The sequence below is a fragment of the Lepidochelys olivacea genome, assembly GCF_965140295.1.
Source record: "Lepidochelys olivacea isolate rLepOli2 genome assembly, chromosome: 7".
Classification (NCBI taxonomy): domain Eukaryota; kingdom Metazoa; phylum Chordata; order Testudines; family Cheloniidae; genus Lepidochelys; species Lepidochelys olivacea.
This window is the reverse complement of record NC_140417.1, coordinates 119,787,405-119,808,897: the sequence shown is the minus strand read 5'-3', so window position 1 is coordinate 119,808,897 and position 21,493 is coordinate 119,787,405. Positions and strand designations below refer to the sequence as shown.

General features: G+C 46.7%; 1 protein-coding gene across 1 annotated transcript in view; it reads left to right on the top strand.

The window, feature by feature from the left end:
- Positions 1 to 21,493, top strand: part of SORCS3 (sortilin related VPS10 domain containing receptor 3) — a gene marked incomplete at its 5' end in the record, with an annotated part of 489,210 nt that overhangs the window by 340,387 nt on the left and 127,330 nt on the right. The window contains one exon of the mRNA XM_084635451.1: positions 17,619 to 17,683. Coding sequence (XP_084491577.1) covers positions 17,619 to 17,683 — 65 coding nt within the window. The remainder of the gene's footprint in view (positions 1 to 17,618; positions 17,684 to 21,493) is intronic.

Sequence of the window (21,493 nt, the reverse complement as noted above, 5' to 3'; positions counted from 1 at the left end):
TCCCACTCCAAAGCTTTTCAGGGACACCCTGCTCTGTCTTGGACTCGGTTAGTAGCTGGATCACTGAGCCTTAGCGTATCAGCCATGTTCTATTTGCAATCAGAAAATGTTCCAACAAATGAAGGGAATTAAACACACAGGCAAGGGAGCATCTTTAGATGACTGTATTCTAAAGTGCAGTGGATCCGATTTGGAATGCTTTGTGCCAAACTAAAAAACCTGTTGGATTTAATGAGCTTTCCAAATATTCCTTTGCATGGAGAGAAAGTAGAGACTGAGTTGAATCCCTGGATGTGGAGCGAGGACAGATGGAATTATAGTTATGTACTTAGAGCACACAACATTTGCTGCACTATTCTAAACTGTTCTGAAACAAGGGTTGCTTATGGTTCCTGAATAGCCAGGGTAGTAATGCAACAGCAATTCCACTTCTACAGGGCCTTTGAAATGGGGATTCCACGAGCTTTACAAACGTTAACTAAATGGGCCTCATAACAGTACATTAAGCATTATGCTCGTTTTAGTGATGGACCAGCTGAGCCACAGAGAGGTGGCCTACAGTCCCTCAATAAATCCATGCTGTAGCTGGTAATGGATCCAAAAATCTGGGCTTGAGCTCTGCTGTTGACTGCAAGGTAAAGTTGGTTGAAAAACGGTATTTCCTCAACAACAACAAAAATCAAATATTTCTGTTTTCTTTGAAATTTTCCATGGAAATGTCCAGTTTTTCTATGAAACAAAACAAATATGAGTTCAATTTTGAAATGGTTTAGTTTGTTTGTCTGTTTCATTTTGACAGGTTTCAGAATAACAGCCGTGTTAGTCTGTATTCGCAAAAAGAAAAGGAGTACTTGTGGCACCTTAGAGACTAACCAATTTCTTTGAGCATAAGCTTTCGTGAGCTACAGCTCACTTCATCGGATGCATTCAGTGGAAAATACAGTGAGGAGATTTATATACACACAGAACATGAGAAAATGGGTGTTATCATACACACTGTAAGGAGAGTGATCACTTAAGACGAGCCACCACCAGCAGGAGAGCGGGGGGGCGGGGGGAACAAAAGGTATAACTCACCTGGTATAACTATAGTAGTATAATTATACAGGTATAACTCCTTGGGTGGAACATAAGCTAAACTTTGTGGGGGGGAGGCCATTTCTACAAAGGAAATTGTTCTGGTATAACTATTGTGCTATAATGATACTAGTAAATATCCTTGTGAAGACCACCTGTCATAAATATAAAGGGAAGGGTAAACCCCTTTGAAATCCCTCCTGGCCAGGGGAAAGCTCCTCTCACCTGTAAAGGGTTAAGAAGCTAAAGGTAACCTCGCTGGCACCTGACCAAAATGACCAATGAGGAGACAAGATACTTTCAAAAGCTGGGAGGAGGGAGAGGAACAAAGGGTCTGTCTGTAGTCGTCTTGGCCGGGGACAGAACAGGAATGGAGTCTTAGAACTTTTAGTAAGTAATCTAGCTAGGTATGTGTTAGATTATGATTTCTTTAAATGGCTGAGAAAAGAATTGTGCTGAATAGAATAACTATTTCTGTCTGTGTATCTTTTTTGTAACTTAAGGTTTTGCCTAGAGGGGTTCTCTATGTTTTTGAATCTAATTACCCTGTAAGATATATACCATCCTGATTTTACAGGGGGGATTTCTTTATTTCTATTTACTTCTATTTTTTATTAAAAGTCTTCTTGTAAAACACTGAATGCTTTTTCATTGTTCTCAGATCCAAGGGTTTGGGTTTGTGGTCACCTATGCAAATTGGTGAGGCTTTTTATCCAACATTTCCCAGGAAAGGGGGGGGGTGCAAGTGTTGGGAGGATTGTTCATTGTTCTTAAGATCCAAGGGTCTGGGTCTGTAGTCACCTAGGCAAATTGGTGAGGCTTTTTACCAAACCTTGTCCAGGAAGTGGGGTGCAAGGTTTTGGGAAGTATTTTGGGGGGAAGGACGCGTCCAAACAGCTCTTCCCCAGTAACCAGTATTAGTTTGGTGGTGGTAGCGGCCTGTCCAAGGGGTAATATTTTGTACCTTGGGGAAGTTTTGACCTAAGCTGGTAAAGATAAGCTTAGGAGGTTTTTCATGCAGGTCCCCACATCTGTACCCTAGAGTTCAGAGTGGGGGAGGAACCTTGACACCACCCTTAAGTGCTTTGCTAACTGAAAGCTGGAAATGGCCCAACTTGATCATCATACACATTGCAAGGAGAGCAATCACTCCAGACAAGCCACCACCAGCAGGAGAGTGGGGTGGGAGGAGGCACTGCCCCATGGTCTCTGTGTATACAATGTCCTCCTCAGCCTCCACAGCACGCATCCGACGAAGTGAGCCGTAGCCCACGAAAGCCTACGCTCAAATAAACTGGCTAGTCTCTAAGGTGCCACAAGTACTCCTTTTCTTTTTGCGAATACAGACTAACACGGCTGTTACTCTGAAACCTTTGCTAACTGAGTGACTCCAGCTGGATCTACTCATGTTAGTCTAACAGTGAGCAAGAGACCAATTTTCTACCTACTGTATTTTTAAGATTGCCTATACTCTTGCAGAAAAGCATGATCAATGTTTATCTTTCTCAACTTCTGTCCTACAAGAAAGAGCATTAAACATATTCTGCACTTCACCTTTTACTGATCGTGACTGACTTATTTGGTTAATGCTCATGAATTCTAGTGTAGGCATACCTGACATGTGGGGTGTTGGGGGGGCTGTCTATAAGTGAGGACTGGCCTGATCTTGGGGAAACAAGCCACTCCTCACTTATAGACAGCCCCTTAACCTGAAGCAAATACTCAACAGCAACCACACAACAAAAACACTAATTGAGGAACCTATCCTTGCTGTTAGAGGGCTTATTCCTTCACCCACTTACTTCCCTGGTCCTTCTCGCATGAACAGAGAGCAACAATACCCAAAGTTCAAAGGTGCAAACAATTCAATGTTTATTGGGGTGAACTTCCAGCAAGCATGATTCCAGTTTCCTTCCTTAGTGTCCCCCTTCCCAGCTCTGACACCAGAGCCTTACACCTGTGTCCCTGTTCCCATTCCTGCCCTTAGCAAAACATGATTCCAATTTCCTTACCCCATTCCCTGTTCCCATTTCCCCACTCCCACTCCCACCCACTCACTTCCTGACTGACTGCAGACTACATAGTAAAACTTGAGTTCTACTTAGCTATACCTTAACCAATCATTTTCCTGAAATTTAGCTAACCAATCCTAACATATTGTAACATGATTATATAACCAATTATATCCTGCCACCTTAATTAGTTTACACCCAGCAAAATTATTTATACAGCAGACAGAAACAATCACAGAACCAGACAGAGATTATACAGACGAACAATAGCAAAGTGAAAAGGAGTACTTGTGGCACCCCAGCGACCAACCAATCCATCTGAGCACAAGCCTTCGTGAGCTACAGCCCACTCCATCGGATGCACACTGTGGAAACTGCAGAAGACACCACACACACAGAGACCAGGAAACAACACCTCCTCCCACCCCACTCCCCTGCTGGCAATAGCCCATCCAAAGCGATCACCCTCCTCACAATGTGCATGACAATCAAGTTGGGCCATTTCCAGCACAAATCCAGGTTTTCTCACCCTCTGCCCCCCCATACACAAACTCACTCTCCTGCTGGTAATAGCCCATCCAAAGTGACCATTCTCTTTACAATGTGTATGATAATCAAGGTGGGCCATTTCCAGCACAAATCCAGGTTTTCTCACCCCCCCCCCTTTTTTTTCCCCAAAAACCACACACACAAACTCACTCTCCTGCTGGTAATAGCCCATCCAAAGTGACCACTCTCCTTACAATGCGTATGAAAAACAAGGTGGGCCATTTCCAGCACAAATCCAGGTTTTCTCACTCCCCCCCCCCCAAAAAAACACGCACACACACAAACTCACTCTCCTGCTGGTAATAGCTTATCCAAAGTGACCACTCTCCCTACAATGTGCATGATAATCAAGGTGGGCATTTCCAGCACAAATCCAGGTTTTCTCACCCCCCCACCCCCATACACACACAAACTCACTCTTCTGCTGGTAATAGTTCATCCAAAGTGACCACTCTCCTTACAATGTGCATGATAATCAAGGTGGACCATTTCCAGCACAAATCCAGGTTTTCTCACCCCCCGCTCCCCCAACACACACAAACTCACACTTCTGCTGGCAATAGCTCATCCAAACTGACCACTCTCCTTACAACGTGTATGATAATCAAGGTGGGCCATTTCCAGCACAAATCCAAGTTTAACCAGAACGTCGGGGGAGGGGTAGGAAAAAACAAGGGAAAATAGGCTACCTTGCATAATGACTTAGCCACTCCCAGTCTCTATTTAAGCCTAAATTAATAGTATCCAATTTGCAAATGAATTCCAATTCATCCAAAAGCCCTCTCAGGTTTTTTTTTGTTTGTTTTTTTTCCCCAAAGGGAGAGAAAAGGGGGTTGAGGAGAAATGAAGAATGAAAACCATTCATTTTCATTTTTCAAAAAGTGAACTGAAACCAACATTTTAATGTATTGAAAATTTAGACGGCAACACAAATTTTCTGCAAAAATTCCCCTTTCCTTTCTCTGGCCTGAGCCTGAATGTCTCCACCACATTTAAACATCTCCTTAGCCCGAGTCTGGGCCAGCTGTGGGTTTTTAATTGCAGTGTAGATATACCCGCTGAGGCTTCCTTGTTCTAGTGGATGAATCCATCTGGGTTGGCTTTTAAATGACCTCAGTCCAACCTTTCCCTCAACACCTAGGAGCAGCAGACCAAATGGGAGTGAAAAAACAGATTAGCTTGTCTGTAAAGTAAGCTTTATAAATTTGTTAGTCTCTAAGGTGCCACAGGTACTCCTTTTCTTTTTGTGAATTCACACAGCGAGCAGATCTGTCCTTTAAGAGTCTGCCATGTTCCCTTAGCACTAGAGCTCATTAAAAAATGAACATTTTTGACAAAAAAGGGTCACATTTTTCACAAAAAGTTTTGTTAAAAATTGCCCATATTTTGGCCAAATATAGAGCTGGTCAGAAAACTTTGACTTTTACAATTTTTTCAAGGGAAAAGTGAAAATTTTTTCACAAAAATCTTGATCTCTCTAATCTATCTGTTACTGTCATCCATCACTGTAATGTCAGAGGACCAGACCCTCAAACATATTTAAGCTTCTAACTCTCTATGAAAGCAATTGGTGTCAGGTGCCTTAGAGGATCTGGATTTTGCGGCTTCCATGCAAAATTGAAGTGCAATAGCAAAGTCCTTAGTGAACTTTTTATTAGCTCTCATCATAGTTTTAAAATGCTTGTGTGTTTGCAGTTCTTACTCCTCACCTGCAATCATCTCAGTCCATACTACAGCTGGGAAATTATGAGGCTACATCTACAAACCTGGTCCTTTAAAATACCTCCTGTGTTGGAAGAAGGGATTTTTCCCCTTCCTTTTTTTACAAGAACTCGGTGATATTCGTCAGAATTCACCCTGCAGGTTAAGAAATATAAATGCAATGTAGGCAGGAGGAATTTGAAAGGGTGAAGACTGTAATCTATCCTGGTGACTGCAGATGGGAAATAAGCAGATAAATCATTATGAATATTTTCATGCAGTTTCTTAGTTCCCTGGTAATAAAGAATTAGGAAACTGAGGAAAAACACATCAGCAGATTTGTTTGGTAAGAGAACACTTCTCAGAGATTTCTTCGAATCGTCTACAGTCCTTTAAATTGCTGTTTAGTTTCTGCGAAGTACAGTGCCTTTTTCATTAATACTATGGGGAGAGAAAAACCCAGATTCCTTGGAAGCTTTGAACAAGCAAGCTCGTGTTGGCTCTGTTCAGATGAGAAAAAATTAGCTGAGTGTAGACACCTGACAACTCCCTGCCTTATCTTGCAGATTCACCGTCCTAGTGATTATTCCTGCAGACGTCCAGAATTGTAGAATCTTAGAAATTAGAGCTTGAAGAAAACTATAAACCCATTCCCTGGAGACGAATGCAAGATAGCTCCTTCCAGCACGTTCCCATGTGCTTTTTTCAAGCTTGATTTGAAATGCACCAAGTAATGGGGCTTCTGCCTTATCCTTTGGGAGACCATACCACAGTCTCACACTGTTACGAGAATGTCTCCTGTTATTCAGCCGCAGAGGGTAATGTCCTGTTTTCTGTAGGCTAGAGCCTGTTATGGATCTGACTGAAGTTAATACTAGTAAAACATACCGAAGGTCCGATTTGACATGGCCTTGCCACGGATGAAGTTATTTGCCCTTATGCAAAACATGCTGCTAAATCAAAATGGTGGCACCGTGCAGCCACTGTGCAGATGCGTAGGTGGCGACACAAGGTGGTGTGGAGGAAGTGGCCCAGTCTGTGCTGGGGTTGGAGGTACAGTTCACCAGCTGGCCTGCCATACGATCTGTGTCGTCTAACATAGCAGGAAGTGTTTGGATTAGCATGTGCAGCAGCTTAGAATCATAGAATCACAGACTATCCGGGTTGGAAGGGACCCCTGAAGGTCATCTAGTCCCACCCCCTGCTCGAAGCAGGACCAATTCCCAGTTAAATCATCCCAGCCAGGGCTTTGTCAAGCCTGACCTTAAAAACTTCTAAGGAAAGAGATTCTACCACCTCCCTAGGTAACCCGTTCCAGTGCTTCACCACCCTCCTAGTGAAGAAGTTTTTCCTAATATCCAATCTAAACCTCTCCCACTGCAACTTGAGACCATTGCTCCTTGTCCTGTCCTCTTCCACCACTGAGAATAGTCTAGAACCATCCTCTCTGGAACCACCTCTCAGGTAGTTGAAAGCAGCTATCAAATCCCCCCTCATTCTTCTCTTCTGCAGGCTAAACAATCCCAGCTCCCTCAGCCTCTCCTCATAAGTCATGTGTTCCAGACCCCTAATCATTTTTGTTGCCCTTCGCGGGACTCTCTCCAATTTATCCACATCCTTCTTGAAGTGCGGGGCCCAAAACTGGACACAGTACTCCAGATGAGGCCTCACCAATGTCGAATAGAGGGGAACGATCACATCCCTTGATCTGCTCGCTATGCCCCTACTTATACATCCCAAAATGCCATTGGCCTTCTTGGCAACAAGGGCACACTGCTGACTCATATCCAGCTTCTCGTCCACTGTCACCCCTAGGTCCTTTTCCGCAGAACTGCTGCCTAGCCATTCGGTCCCTAGTCTGTAGCTGTGCATTGGGTTCTTCCGTCCTAAGTGCAGGACCCTGCACTTATCCTTATTGAACCTCATCAGATTTCTTTTGGCCCAATCCTCCAGTTTGTCTAGGGCCCTCTGTATCCTATCCCTCCCCTCCAGCATATCTACCACTCCTCCTAGTTTAGTATCATCCGCAAATTTGCTGAGAGTGCAATCCACACCATCCTCCAGATCATTTATGAAGATATTGAACACAACCGGCCCCAGGACCGACCCCTGGGGCACTCCACTTGACAGCGGCTGCCAACTAGACATGGAGCCATTGATCACTACCCGTTGAGCCCGACAATCTAGACAACTTTCTACCCACCTTATAGTGCATTCATCCAGCCCACACTTCTTTAACTTGTTGACAAGTATACTGTGGGAGACCGTGTCAAAAGCTTTGCTAAAGTCAAGAAACAATACATCCACTGCTTTCCCGTCATCCACAGAACCAGTAATCTCATCATAGAAGGAGATTAGATTAGTCAGGCATGACCTTCCCTTGGTGAATCCATGCTGACTGTTCCTGATCACTTTCCTCTAATGTAAGTGCTTCAGGATTGATTCCTTGAGGACCTGCTCCATGATTTTTCCGGGGACTGAGGTGAGGCTGACTGGCCTGTAGTTCCCAGGATCCTCCTTATTCCCTTTTTTAAAGATTGGCACTACATTAGCCTTTTTCCAGTCATCCGGGACTTCCCCCGTTCGCCACGAGTTTTCAAAGATAATGGCCAATGGCTCTGCAATCACAGCCGCCAATTCCTTTAGCACTCTCGGATGCAACTCGTCCGGCCCCATGGATTTGTGCACGTCCAGCTTTTCTAAATAGTCCCTAACCACCTCTTTCTCCACAGAGGGCTGGCCATGCTACTCCCCATGTTGTGATGCCCAGCGCAGCAGTCTGGGAGCTGTCCTTGTTAGTGAAGACAGAGGCAAAAAAAGCATTGAGCACATTAGCTTTTTCCACATCCTCTGTCACTAGGTTGCCTCCCTCATTCAGTAAGGGGCCCACACTTTCCTTGGCTTTCTTCTTGTTGCCAACATACCTGAAGAAACCCTTCTTGTTACTCTTGACATCTCTCGCTAGCTGTAGCTCCAGGTGCGATTTGGCCCTCCTGATTTCATTCCTACATGCCCGAGCAATATTTTTATACTCTTCCCTGGTCATATGTCCAACCTTCCACTTCTTGTAAGCTTCTTTTTTATGTTTAAGATCCGCTAGGATTTCACCGTTAAGCCAAGCTGGTCGCCTGCCATATTTACTATTCTTTCGACTCACAGGGATGGTTTGTCCCTGTAACCTCAACAGAGATTCCTTGAAATACAGCCAGCTCTCCTGGACTCCTTTCCCCTTCATGTTAGTCCCCCAGGGGATCCTACCCATCCGTTCCCTGATGGAGTCAAAGTCTGCTTTTCTGAAGTCCAGGGTCCGTATCCTGCTGCTTACCTTTCTTCCCTGTGTCAGGATCCTGAACTCAACCAACTCATGGTCACTGCCTCCCAGATTCCTGTCCACTTTTGCTTCCCCCACTAATTCTTCCTGGTTTGTGAGCAGCAGGTCAAGAAGAGCTCCCCCCCCCCAGTTGGCTCCTCTAGCACTTACACCAGGAAATTGTCCCCTATGCTTTCCAAAAACTTCCTGGATTGTCTATGCACCGCTGTATTGCTCTCCCAGCAGATATCAGGAAGATTAAAGTCACCCATGAGAACCAGGGCGTGCGATCTAGTAGCTTCTGCGAGTTGCCGGAAGAAAGCCTCGTCCACCTCATCCCCCTGGTCCGGTGGTCTATAGCAGACTCCCACCACTACATCACTCTTGTTGCTCATACTTCTAAACTTAATCCAGAGACACTCAGGTTTTTCTGCAGTTTCGTACCGGAGCTCTGAGCAGTCATACTGCTCCCTTACATACAGTGCTACTCCCCCACCTTTTCTGCCCTGTCTGTCCTTCCTGAACAGTTTATAACCATCCATGACAGTACTCCAGTCATGTGAGTTATCCCACCAAGTCTCTGTTATTCCAATCACGTCATAATTCTTTGACATCACTAGGACCTCCAGTTCTCCCTGCTTGTTTCCAAGGCTTTGTGCATTCGTATATAAGCACTTGAGATAACCTGCTGATCGCCCCTCATTCTCAGTATGAGGCAGGAGCCCTCCCCTCCCACACATTCCTGCCTGTGCTTCCACCCAGTATCCCGCTTTCCCACTTACCTCAGGGCTTTGGTCTCCTTCCCCCGGTGAACCTAGTTTAAAGCCGTCCTCACTAGGTTAGCCAGCCTGCTCGCAAAGATGCTCTTCTCTCTCTTCGTAAGATGGAGCCCGTCTCTGCCCAGCACTCCTCCTTCATGGAACACCATCCCATGGTCAAAGAATCCAAAGCCTTCTCTCCAACACCACCTGCGTAGCCATTCGTTGACTTCCACGATTCGACGGTCCCTGCCCCGGCCTTTTCCTTCCACGGGGAGGATGGACGAGAACACCCCTTGCGCCTCAAACTCCTTTATCCTTCTTCCCAGAGCCACGTAGTCCGCAGTGATCCGCTCAAGGTCATTCTTGGCAGTATCATTGGTGCCCACGTGGAGAAGCAGGAAGGGGTAGCGATTTGAGGGCTTGATGAGTCTCGGCAGTCTCTCCGTCACATCGCGAATCTTAGCCCCTGGCAAGCAGCAGACTTCTCGGTTTTCCCGGTCAGGGTGGCAGATAGATGACTCAGTCCCCTGGAGGAGAGAGTCCCCGACCACCACCACCCACCTCCTTTTCTTGGGAGTGGTGGTCGTGGAACCCCCCATCTCAGGACAGTGCATCTCATGCCTTCCAACCAGCGGAGTCTCCTTCTGCTTTCTCCCCCCAGACATATCATCTGGTCCACTCTCTGCAAAGGTACCTGTGGAGAGAACATGAAAGCGGTTAGTTACCTGTGTCCGTGTTGCTGGAACCCGGACATTCCCCCTTCTTCTTCTGGAGGTCACATGTTGCCAAGCTTCTTCACTGGCCTCTTGGCTCCACTGTGCAACCTGCTCTAAATCTTTAGAGCTTTGTGCCCATAGAAGCATATCCTGACTTTTGTCCAGAAAATCCTCAGTTTCTAGCATGCAGCTTCACCCATGCCTGGCTGTGTCCGTGTGTCTGGTCCGTATCTTGGTTGGATTAGACACACATGCTGTCTGCCTTGTACCACCTGCAAATGTCTGAGTGTTTACTCGCTTCTGTGGCAGCGTATTGTTCCAATATCAGCAGACCAATTGCCAACAGCCATTAATTTGATTGGGATTGCCTAAAAAATGGGATATGTTTCTCCCCTCCACCCCACAGATGGTTGCACTATACATGTACATTTTTCCTTTTCCTTTGTAGTCCTAATCTACTGCAAAACATCCATCTGAGTAGTCCACATCCACTCCTCGTGTCCCTTTCCATTATCGGTGATTAGTTCCTCCACTCTGACATCACAGCCTACGCTGGCTGAGTTTCTAAGGCTGCATCTTGTCGAAGGCTCATTACCATTTTCACAATCTATTTCTTTTTAGACTAGTGCTGTGCCAAGGAACCTCAATGGTTCAGATACCAGGCAGATAACTGGTAAAACTCTCACCTGGCACCTGACTCCTAACCAGGTGGGTCTCTGAGGTTTGCTGGCCTGGGCCACCATTCCAAGCGCTCACGGCCTGATTTATGGAACTGATGCAAACTGAGGTGAAATTTGTTTTTGACTCTTGATGAGTTTCTGTTGACCCTGAGATACCCATGAAACTTAAGGGGAGAGCAGACTCCCAGAGACTGCAGCCGGAGGAAATATTCATGCAAACCCCTGCCCAGTGACAGTGGAGAGATTTGTGCTGGTCTGTGTTAGATTTTTCCTTGTGGATTCAAAAGTGGAAAGGGCATCGTTCCAATCTCTCTTCCTGCTTCTTCGATTTGTGTGCTTGACCTACCTTTTAGCTGCCTCTGTGCCTTCCTACCTGAGAAAACATTTTCTGATGTGACCCTTTTTAGTTAGCTAGCAGGCAAAATAAAGACGATGGGAGGTTGACCTTAAAGAAGTCCACCTTGAGCTTCTAAACCCAAAGTTTGTCCAGCCAGTGACAAATCCTCTAGCATCTCTGAGTGCAGTGGATCACCTGGGTACAAGGCCCTCTCATGGCATTTTGTGACATGACATGTCTGCAGAATAATAACTTTGAAAAGTTTGGGTTCAGAATGTGATTGTGTACTCACCTGAGCTGCTTGCCCAACCCCACCAACTACCTAAAAGTGTTCTGTGTACTGTAACTGTAGGAGGCCAATGAGGAACTGGATTTCCCACCTGCTTCATTCTCCGCTATTAGCAGGTGCTGTCCTTTTCTGGAGTCCAGAAGGTATTAGCTATGAGCGTGGTTCCTCAGCCAAATGTCTCCAAATCTTATTAGTATGGCCAATGATATAGTAGCTGCACGGTAGCACTGGACATTGAGAAGTCTTGAGTTCTGTTCTTGATTCTGACTCCTTGTGTCACTGTAGATAGGTCTCTTAACCCTCATGTGCCTCATGTCTGTAAAATGGGTATAATGATACATACCACACTGATAACTTCCATGGCATTTCGCCTGACGGACATGTGGCCTTTTAAATAGATATAGGCCAAGAAGGCAAGTTCTCCTCAGGCACATTTGAGGATTTGGTCCTCTGTTTCTTCATTCCGTGTGTCATATATATGACTTGTTTCACATTCTGGTCTGAACCATGTTGTACGTGCTCTGAGCACGGTTCATTTGGAAGCTTCTTGGGAGCAGAAGTTTAGAGAAAAGTGTGAAACTAAGAGGTTTAACAGCTGTGGCCCACCCTCACTCCCTGTCCCTTCCGGTCAGGGTTGAAATGTTAGCAAATAACCTAGTAAATGTGCATCCAAGCACAGTGCTCTGCCCTCTAGATACTGATAGGGAGATGGCTTTGGGTACTATCAGTCCTTCAGCCGTCAAGAACACTTAATTCAATACCCAAAGGAAACTACAGGGGAGTGAAGACTCTGGAAAGCCATGAGCTGTCAGGGCTGAAAAGAAAAAAAGCAACCACCATGTCCCTTCTAATGGGATTTTAAGTCAGTTTGAGTTATTAATTGGCTAATCATCCTGATCCATCTGCAATACTAGCTGCGGGCTCCCAGTTCTGAAGCCTGCGTCAGCGGCAGTCAGGAATGTGACTTTACCATCATTTCTGGCTACAGCCTCTTTCCCCAGCTCTTTTTCAGATGGGTTGCGATAAATGAGCAAAGCAGGGTAGGGCGACTAGCCCTGGTGGAAGTGCCCCTCTGGGGTTATAGGGCATTGCTGGTTCTTAACCTGTAGCACCAATTCTCTTTGTGCACAAGGCATGGACCGGAGCTACGCCTAGACCAGGATGTGGAAACGCTTGCCAGGAATACAGAGGTGGGGTACGCAATCATTCTTCCAAGCCAGGCTCTTGCTTTTGAGTTTAATTAAATCCTCCTCCTCTCTGTATGCATCTGAAAGGCAGAAGGCCATTGGCTCAAGAGCATTGGAAACCCTGCATTGTGGGTCACACCAGGTTCCACAGAACTACACTGGTAGAAGGTAGGTCACGGGATACGGAAACCTGTCTAGGCTCTAGTTCCCCAGCCCAGGTATGACAGGTAGAGAGAAAAGAAATGGACGATAAGGGAAACGAACAGGTGCCTGCAGATGCTGTTGATGTGGCATTTCTTTCATTGCCAGACCCGAGCCTCTCCTTCAGACAGACCAGGGCATGGGAGGGGAGCAGGGGAGCCATTTTATACATGCCGAAAAAGGAAAATGTTGTGATGAACAGCTCGGGGTGGGTGGGGGTGGGTGAGAGAGAGAGAGAGAGTATCTACTGCTCCCTACTGGGTGGAATTAGAACTGCTTGGTGGTGTGTCATAGGTCCTACATTGCTCTCAGCTAGTGGTGATTCCCCTCTTGTCAGCAGCTAGTATTTTCGGAGCCGGAGGATGTGGGTTCTATCCCTGCTGTGTCCGTGGAGTTCTGAGCGTCCAAGCTACGCAGTACAGGTGACAACTGCCAAGCTCAACAGTCCATGGGTTTGTGACGAATTTGCTACACTGTTGGCTTAAAGCTTCTCCAAAAAAATGAGTGGAGACCATTTGGTGGAAATACCAGCACTCATGAACTGGCACCATGGCAGAGCTGTAACAGCTGCCTTGCCATTGGGAACACACTCAGGGAAACCAGCAAAATGGTATGGACTCTGTCAACTTTTGCTGCCATCAGCGGTTTTGAGGCAAGAGGAGGACTTGGGTTCGGGGTGGGCGGATAGGGATGATTTCCCAAGGGAGCGCGGCTCTCCTATTCAGTTTTTGTTACCCTCTTGCAGACACTGTGTGTGTGTGTGGGGGGGGGGCGTGTCTCACAATTTCAGGGTTGCCTGGCATCGCTTCGGGAGCGTTTGAGTTTGCAGCATGGCATTAAAGGAATGGATGGATAATTAGGAGCTGCTATACCAACTGCTCTTTTTTGTTGTTATGAATAGAACCATCAGAGATGTCAAAGCTAATTAAGGAAACAACTAGATCCCATATAATAGCAAATCCAGGAGAGACTGGCATGTTTCAGAAAACTTGTTCTTCTCCGGCCCTAGTGTAATGTGCATTATAACTCCAATTGGGGCACTCCCCAGCTGTCAGTGGGTATAATCAGTGTTATGTTTTAGGAATGATCAGATTCTACTAAATCAGGTTTTATCCTTTTAAAATACATAAAATTCTAGTGAGCCTGCAGAAATTAGCCCTATGTTTTCTGTACAGAGATCAGAGTCATAGGTGAGCCGGCCCTTTAAAGGGGTGGGCTCGGCTGCACCTGGGTCAGGCTCAGCCCACCTCCCCAGGTGAAGGGAATGAGTCATGTGGTAGAAGCTGGAGACTCAGAACCAAACCTGTTGGGAGGAAGGGACGGCAGCCTGAGTTCACTCAGGGAATGTCTCAGAGGAGTAGGAGGGCTCTGTGACTAGAGACGCTATTCTTAGCTCCCAGGCGGAAGGCCTGAAGAATACAGCAGCCAGCTAAGAAGGCTGGAGTTCAGAGAGGAGGCCAGCTGGGAGGCAGGAAGTTGACAGCTCTCCAGACCTTCCAGGCAGATGGCCAGGGAGAGTGACCTGCAGGGAGCAGGAAGCTGTTGGATGAGAAGCCCTGATAAAGGATTGTTAGCCTGAAGGAAGATCTATTATTAAGGGGAAACTGAGGCAGGGTCTGATGCCAGATAAGGTAAGTGCTTCTATAATCACTAATACCTTGGGTAAAGGTGTGATGCACAGGTATATTGGGAAAAGCATTATCTTTATTTCTTGGCCATAGTGACATGCTATAGGGGAGGGTTACAGAAGCTTGCTACCCTCTGTTATGAGATCAGGGGCTGAATTCACTGACTCCTGCTACAGTAGCTCTTGACCTCCATGCCGCAGATAAAATTTGAGATGTTATTGCAAACCTATGTGAAATTACCACTTGAATGATATATAGCACAATCGTCAGCTCTTGGGGCCAGATACTCAGCTGCTGTAAGTCAGCATAGTGCCACTGAAGTAAATGGAGATGCGCAAGCCTTACACCAGCTGCGGGATCTGGCCCTTCATTGTCTAGAAGGCGTTCAAGTCTGACTGCTCATGACTTTGTTCCCTAAACCATAAGCACATTCCAGATCAAAAACTACAATACAAGAACATCAAGGTAGCTAAGTGGAGCAATCGGTGGTCAGGAAATGACACTGCTAAGGTTGCATGTGCCAGCTAGAGAGAAAGGTGCAGAAAAGTTTTGAAAGTTCTTTTGCTGATGTCTTGACAGATTTCAACCACTCTAAGTTTGTCTAAAAAACCCCAGATTTTTGCAAAAAAAGAAAAAATCACATTTTGGGGGTTAAAATTTCAATTTTTTCCCACCATCTCTAGTGTAACCTTAACTCTGCACCAATGTGTGTTGCATTTTGATACAGTGCTTAATTATATGATCACACAAGGCTAAAATCTGATAGGTACACTTAGTACCTTACTTCTCAAATAGTCCTATTGAAATCAGTGGTGCTGCTTGAGAAAATAATTAATGTGAGGAGGGTGGTGAAAATCTTTTCTCTCTATATATATGTAACCCTTCTGCCCGTCAGAGTTGGCAGCAACAAGGGCCAGGTTCAGTATCTAGTTCCATTCCAATAACACAATGCAAAACCGGCTCGAGCCCCCACCCAATGACCTGGGACAAATATATACCACCCCCGATGGGCGCTTCTAAGAGGCAGTACTTCCCCTCTCGCAAGCACGGAGTCTGAGTGTCGCAAAAACCTTTTAATAACAGAGAGAAACAATGTGGCATTATGTTGGGGAAACACCACCAACAGGATTCATAACACAACCCATGAGCAAAAAACCCACCCCAAGCAAATTGGGGTACATCCTTTCCCTTTGGTTCTTGAGTCCAGCAACCCAAAGTCACCCAACGTCCCACAAGTCCAACAACCCAAAAGCCTCTGTCCCTGGTCAGTGCAGCACCAGAGTTCGAAAGTTTATCTGCAGAGTTTTACCTCCCAACCTGGGTGGAGATGGCGGGGGGAGGGGGGGTTAAGGGGCTCCTTACATGGTCCAAAGCCAAGTGCCCCACCTCTCCATGGGGCTCTGGTCCGCTCCACCAGCTGTCCCACGAATCACTCCATTCTGCCAGCTGCCCCCATGAGCTGCTCCAGGCATCCCGCAAACTGCTCCTCAATATATTTTCAGGCTCCCCCCACTACTTAACACAACACTCAGTGATTTCAGCTCTTTGTAAGTTTAACTGTTTTGTGATTTCAGCTTATAGTAGGGGAACCTCAGTGCTGGTGCACTATTGGCCCATGGAATAAAAATTAGCTCTGATATTCCACAGTGGAGAGAGGAGACAGTGCAATTAGCATGTAAGGCCCTCACTAGGAGGTCCATACCCCCAGATACTAATACCTGTACCCACTCTCTGTCCATTCAGTGAGTTTTGGAACCCATGTCCCTTGCCTAGCGAGTGCTACTTAGTTGATGGAGAGTCCCTCCATCATAACAAAAGGCCAAGTACAATTCCACTGTCCTTGATTCCCATAATCAGGGTAATAACAATTTATTCTTCCTTCCCCAATAACAGAGACACTGGGGATCCCACAACAACCAAAGTGACCATTTGGGCAGCTATGGGCTCATGATAGGCGGGGTGGGTGTGCCTATGCAAATGAGATCAGCCCCTAAAGTTCTTTTCCACAACTTGCCACAACTCACCACCAGATGTCAGGGTGGAGCTCATCCTGACTCTGCTTATATATATATATATATATATATAGTTTGCCTCAAGACCACATGTTCTGAATGGAGCTGAAATTGACATGGCTGCTTTTGTTTACAAACAATGACAAATTCATCTATTGCAGCTCCATATTAGGTCTTATAACATAATTGCTTCTGCACCACCAGCACTGATCAGCATCTAACCAACTGTGGGAATATGTGAGTTCATAGGTGCTGGAACTGGGGGTGCTGCCATAACCCCTGGCTTGAAGTGGTTTCCATCATATGCAGGGTTTACAGCAGTGGTGGGCAACCTGTTGCCCATGGGCCGCATGCGGGCCGCCAGACAGTTCTTTACATTTACACGGCCGCCTGCAGGTCCCAGTGGCTGTGGTTCGCCATTCCCGGCTAATGGGAGCTGCAGGAGGCTGTGGCCATCTTGGGCCCATCCCTGTGTGAAGTGGAGGCTTTGATATAATGGGTCAGAATGAAGGTCCATGCAGGTGGGTGCCCTGGCCTCCAGCAGTAGCCAGCATCCTTCTGCCTCAGATGAAGGCAAGAAAACCCTGAGGCACGTAACCAATTGTGAGTGCTTTGCACTCCAGAGGAAGGTCCTCTCTGACTTTTGTGGTGATCAGTGCGCACTCCAAAGGATGAGAGATGATCACCCTTGTCTTAGACTCTAAGGGAATGTCTGCACTGGAGCTGGCTGGTGTAATTTCCAGCTCAGGGTGATCGAGCTAGTGTGCTAAAACCAGATGTGTAGCCATGGTGGTGCGAGCGGCAGGCAGGGCTCGCCACCTGAGTATGTACCCAGAGTCTCGATGGGATCATCCTTGGGACAGCTAGCTCCTCCCAACACTTGTGCCATCTCTGCTACACTTCTGTTTTTTGCGGGTTCGCTCATGTGAGTCTCAGTGAGCTGGGAACTGTGCCTTCCAGCTCCTATGCAGACAGACTCGACATGGTTCCTGCAGCTTGCTGCTTATGCGGAGTCTTCATGTGTTCAATCTACTTGTGCTCCAAGGCGGCCTGTTATAATGGGGGCAATGGCAGCTGCTTTGGCATTACCGGCCCTCTTCACATGCAGTCACAGCTTTTAATCTCACTGGTCGCCTTCTCTTTCCTTCTCTTCCCCAGGTCCGTAATGGGTTTGGATAAGGAGCCTGACCTTGTGCACATGGAAGCCCGGACAGCTGATGGACGTGAGTGCTTGAGCCCACTGCTGATAATAAGTGTCATTATCAATTACGTTCCATGAATAACATAGGGGAAAATTCACCAGCATCATGCTGGATGGCTTCTTTGCATCTGCAGAGTGGCACAAAGCAGCTGGACTGTGTCGGTAAATCTGGCTCATAATGGATAACAACATGTTACAAATTGCTTATAATCCTACTTGTCTCTGAGAACTGGATCCCCATATACATTCACAAAGGAACCCTTCCCCCCACCAAAACACACTCTCACTCAGTGGCTCTTTTCTGTTTGTGCAGCACATGGTGACGGGCACTTCCTTGCAAGCCTCAGCAGCTGCAGTCCTGGCACTCTGACTTAAAGAGGAAAACAATAATCACTTACCTCCGTCGCTGAAATGCATCCAGCCGCTTCTGGAGTGGACTGGATTCGTGCATAATTAGTTGCTAACCAGCTGGAGAGGCTGTATTGCAAACAAGTAAAGTTACATTTCCATAGCATTTTTCTTTCGTAAGGATCTCCCAGAGGCTTTACAAATCATGTCCAGGAATCACAGTGCTGCAATGCAACCACCTCTGGGGTGGAGCTTGGCAGCTGCTTAACAGCTCAGTGCAATGCTATGCAACAAATAGAATGCTGTGTCCCTTTGGCGGGGGAGGGATTAGAAAGGCAGACTGCATAGGAAGGAGTGTACTACCCCTTTTTGGGACAGCCAGGAGCTCACAAGTGAAACAGCTTGGGTATAATCAAAGAGGCTCCATGCGGTGCCCTAGGGCTGGCATATTTAAACTGGAGCAGGAAGCTGGATGGGGGACTAGACGCTGTGTAGGCTGTAATGGGCTATCTCAGGCTCCAGAGACTAGCCTGACCATGCTTCGAGACTTGGTTTGTGGACTTTAAGTCTGGGAGCCCTGAAACAGAGTCCTGAGTGATGGCTTCATGAACTCTTGTTACCTTGTGCCTTTCCCAACACTTTGCTAAAGGGGACAGACTTTTTGTTAGTTTGGTTTTGGCTTCCTCTGGTCCAGATCCTTTTACAGTCAACTTACTGACACCCCACATGGAGAAATTAAGATGGACAGACCAGCAGTGCTCCAGGCCACAAGGGGGCACGTGGGGACAACACACACCTTTTGCAGCAGTTACTGTGGGGTGGTGGATGGGGAATTGAGCCCCCAAGGTCCACTCAGAGAGGGTTCCTTTGGAAGTGGTTGATTTGGGCAGGTTTTTTCAGGGGGAACGGGAGTTACATTTTGTTGGATGCAGACCCTCTTACATTTGAATGTGCTACACTACAGGTCTCATGCTGTTTAAATCCACTGTGATTTCCTTAAAGTGACACTTCTTCTGAAACTTCCCGTCGGCGTCGCTCTGCCCTTCAGCAAGGAGATCGGTACCATCCCCTTCTGAAAAAATCACCGGGCAATAAAAGCTCCACATCAACAATACAGTAAAAGGGGGCAGCAAGCTGGTGAAGCAGCCAGGTTCTCTCTTTCGTGCATTTTCTATTGCACACACAGATAGAAGTGTGTTTGTGTGGGGAATCAAACTGCTAATGGAGCATGGATTCAAACTCACTCTAAGCTTGCTTCCCCAGCGATTCGGACACCGCGTGTTGGGGAAGTAGGTGTCCTCATGTCTCTGTTGCGCTGTAGACAGTGATCTTCCTCCACGTCTTGCTTTCTTGCTTTATATGTAATGTAGAAATTCAGCATTTTGAGCTTGGCCATCGATGGTATTGAATACTCTCCAGCGAGACAGGCTTGAACAGCAGAGCCAGCAAAATGGGGTCATGGCAAACAGTAGTCCCCAAGAACTGCAGGCGTTATCAGGAGAGAATGGGTTATGATGGGAGTTCTTCTCTTGGGTCCCAATGGGGGATGGTGCGTAAGGCTACCTAAGCCGTGTTCTCCCCCAGCGGAGCCCATTACAAAGGCGGCTGTGTTGCTGTAAGTGTGATTTTTAATGTTAGCTTGTGTGTTTAATAGCCATGGACTTCCCAGCAATTGCACTCCAGGGAAACAATACAATCCCCATCTAGACTACATGGCAGAGCCTCTGTTGGTGTGAGCTGGCTTAGCGCCACTTATCCTGGAATGTCTGGGTGACATTCCCCATCCAGCATGATGCAGAAGGCAGGTTAGGTGATCCCCGTGTTCCCTTCTGTGAAGACAGTGGGGATACACTGATATGCACCAGGTGCCGATCTAATGCTAGAGCCGCAACCGAGTGAGTGAAAATACAGTTGTGTCCTGACCCAGCTACAGCCTGGTTAAATGTGTAATGTGGACGGGAGTGGTTCTAGGAACGTGGCTAAGATCTCCTGCATTCTTCCCATGGAAATGAGACACGGGACATCTGCCGAGGATGGTGTTATGATGGAGATGAGAGATCTAGGGTCTGTCTGTGACTCTGCCACTGATCTGCTGTGTGACCTGGGTCAAGACATCTTCCTGCTGTTTCCGCTCCCACCTTTTGTCTCTCTTGTCTATGTAAAGTGTCAGACCTATGACACAAGGACTGTCTATCACCGTGTTCAGTCTCTGTAAATGTTCATGAGGTTCTGTGAATGATAGGCCTGGTTGATTCCAAGCCTTTCCATCTCTAGAGCACCGTGCAAGAACGCTTTCTCTAAGGAGACCTTTGTAGAGCTTCTTGTAGATGCGGAGTGGTTCAGGGATCCTCTTCTGAGAGACAAACCCATAGGAGATGTTATGTGTATTACCATAGTACCCAGGTGTCCAAGTCCCGGATTGGGATCTCTTTGCGCTAGGCGCTGTACAAATACAGAATGAAAAGGCAGTCCCTGCCCCAAGGAACTGAAGCAGGGTGGGGGGGATGAGTTTCGGTGAGACCTCCTTGCTGTACTTCTGTGTATAGCACCCCAGTTCTGCTAGACCGACTCCTTGATGAAATCAGGGCCTGACGAAATTCATGCTAGGGCAGGTATGGAACAAGCTGAAGCAACCTCTGACCTGTTAGCAATGATCTTTGAGAACTCATGGAGGATGGGTGAGGTTGCAGAGAACTGGGGAAGGGCAAACATGGTACCGATCCTTAAAAAAGAGGGAACAAAGAGGACCCAGGGAATTACAGACCAGCCCTTCTAAATTTGTACCAGGAAAGATACTGGAACAAATTATTAAACAATCAATTTGTAAGCCCCTCGAGGATCATAGGATTATAAATAAGAGCCAGAGTGGATTTGTCAAGAACAAATCATGCCAAAGCACTCTAATTTTCTTCTTTGACACAACTACTGGTCTAGTGGGTAGGGGGGAGAAGTGGACTTGATATAATCATCTTGATTTTACTCAGGCTTTTAACACAGTCCCACATGACATTCTCATAAGCGAACTAGGAAACTGTGGGATAGATGAAATTACTGTGAGGTGGGTGCAAATGGGGTTGAAAGACCCTGCTCAGAGAGTAGTTGTCAATGGTTTGCTGTTAAACGGGCGGGGGGGTGTATTTACTGGGATCCGGCAGGGGTCTGTCCTGGGTCCAGTGCCATTCAGTATTTTCATTCATGATTTGGTTAATGGAGTGGAGAGTATGGGCATGAGATTTGCCAATGACATTAAATTGGACGGGGTTTGTTAGCACTTTGGAGACAGGATTAGAATTCAGAGCGGCTTTGGCAAATTGGAGAATTGCTTAGCAAGGTTGAATTCAATAAAGACAAGTGCAAAGTACTACACATAGGGAGGGAGAATCGAACGCACATCTACAAAATGGGGAGTAAGGTGGGGCGGCAGCACTGCTGAAGAGGGTCTGGGGGTTATGGGTGATCACAAACTGACTAGGAGTCAACAATG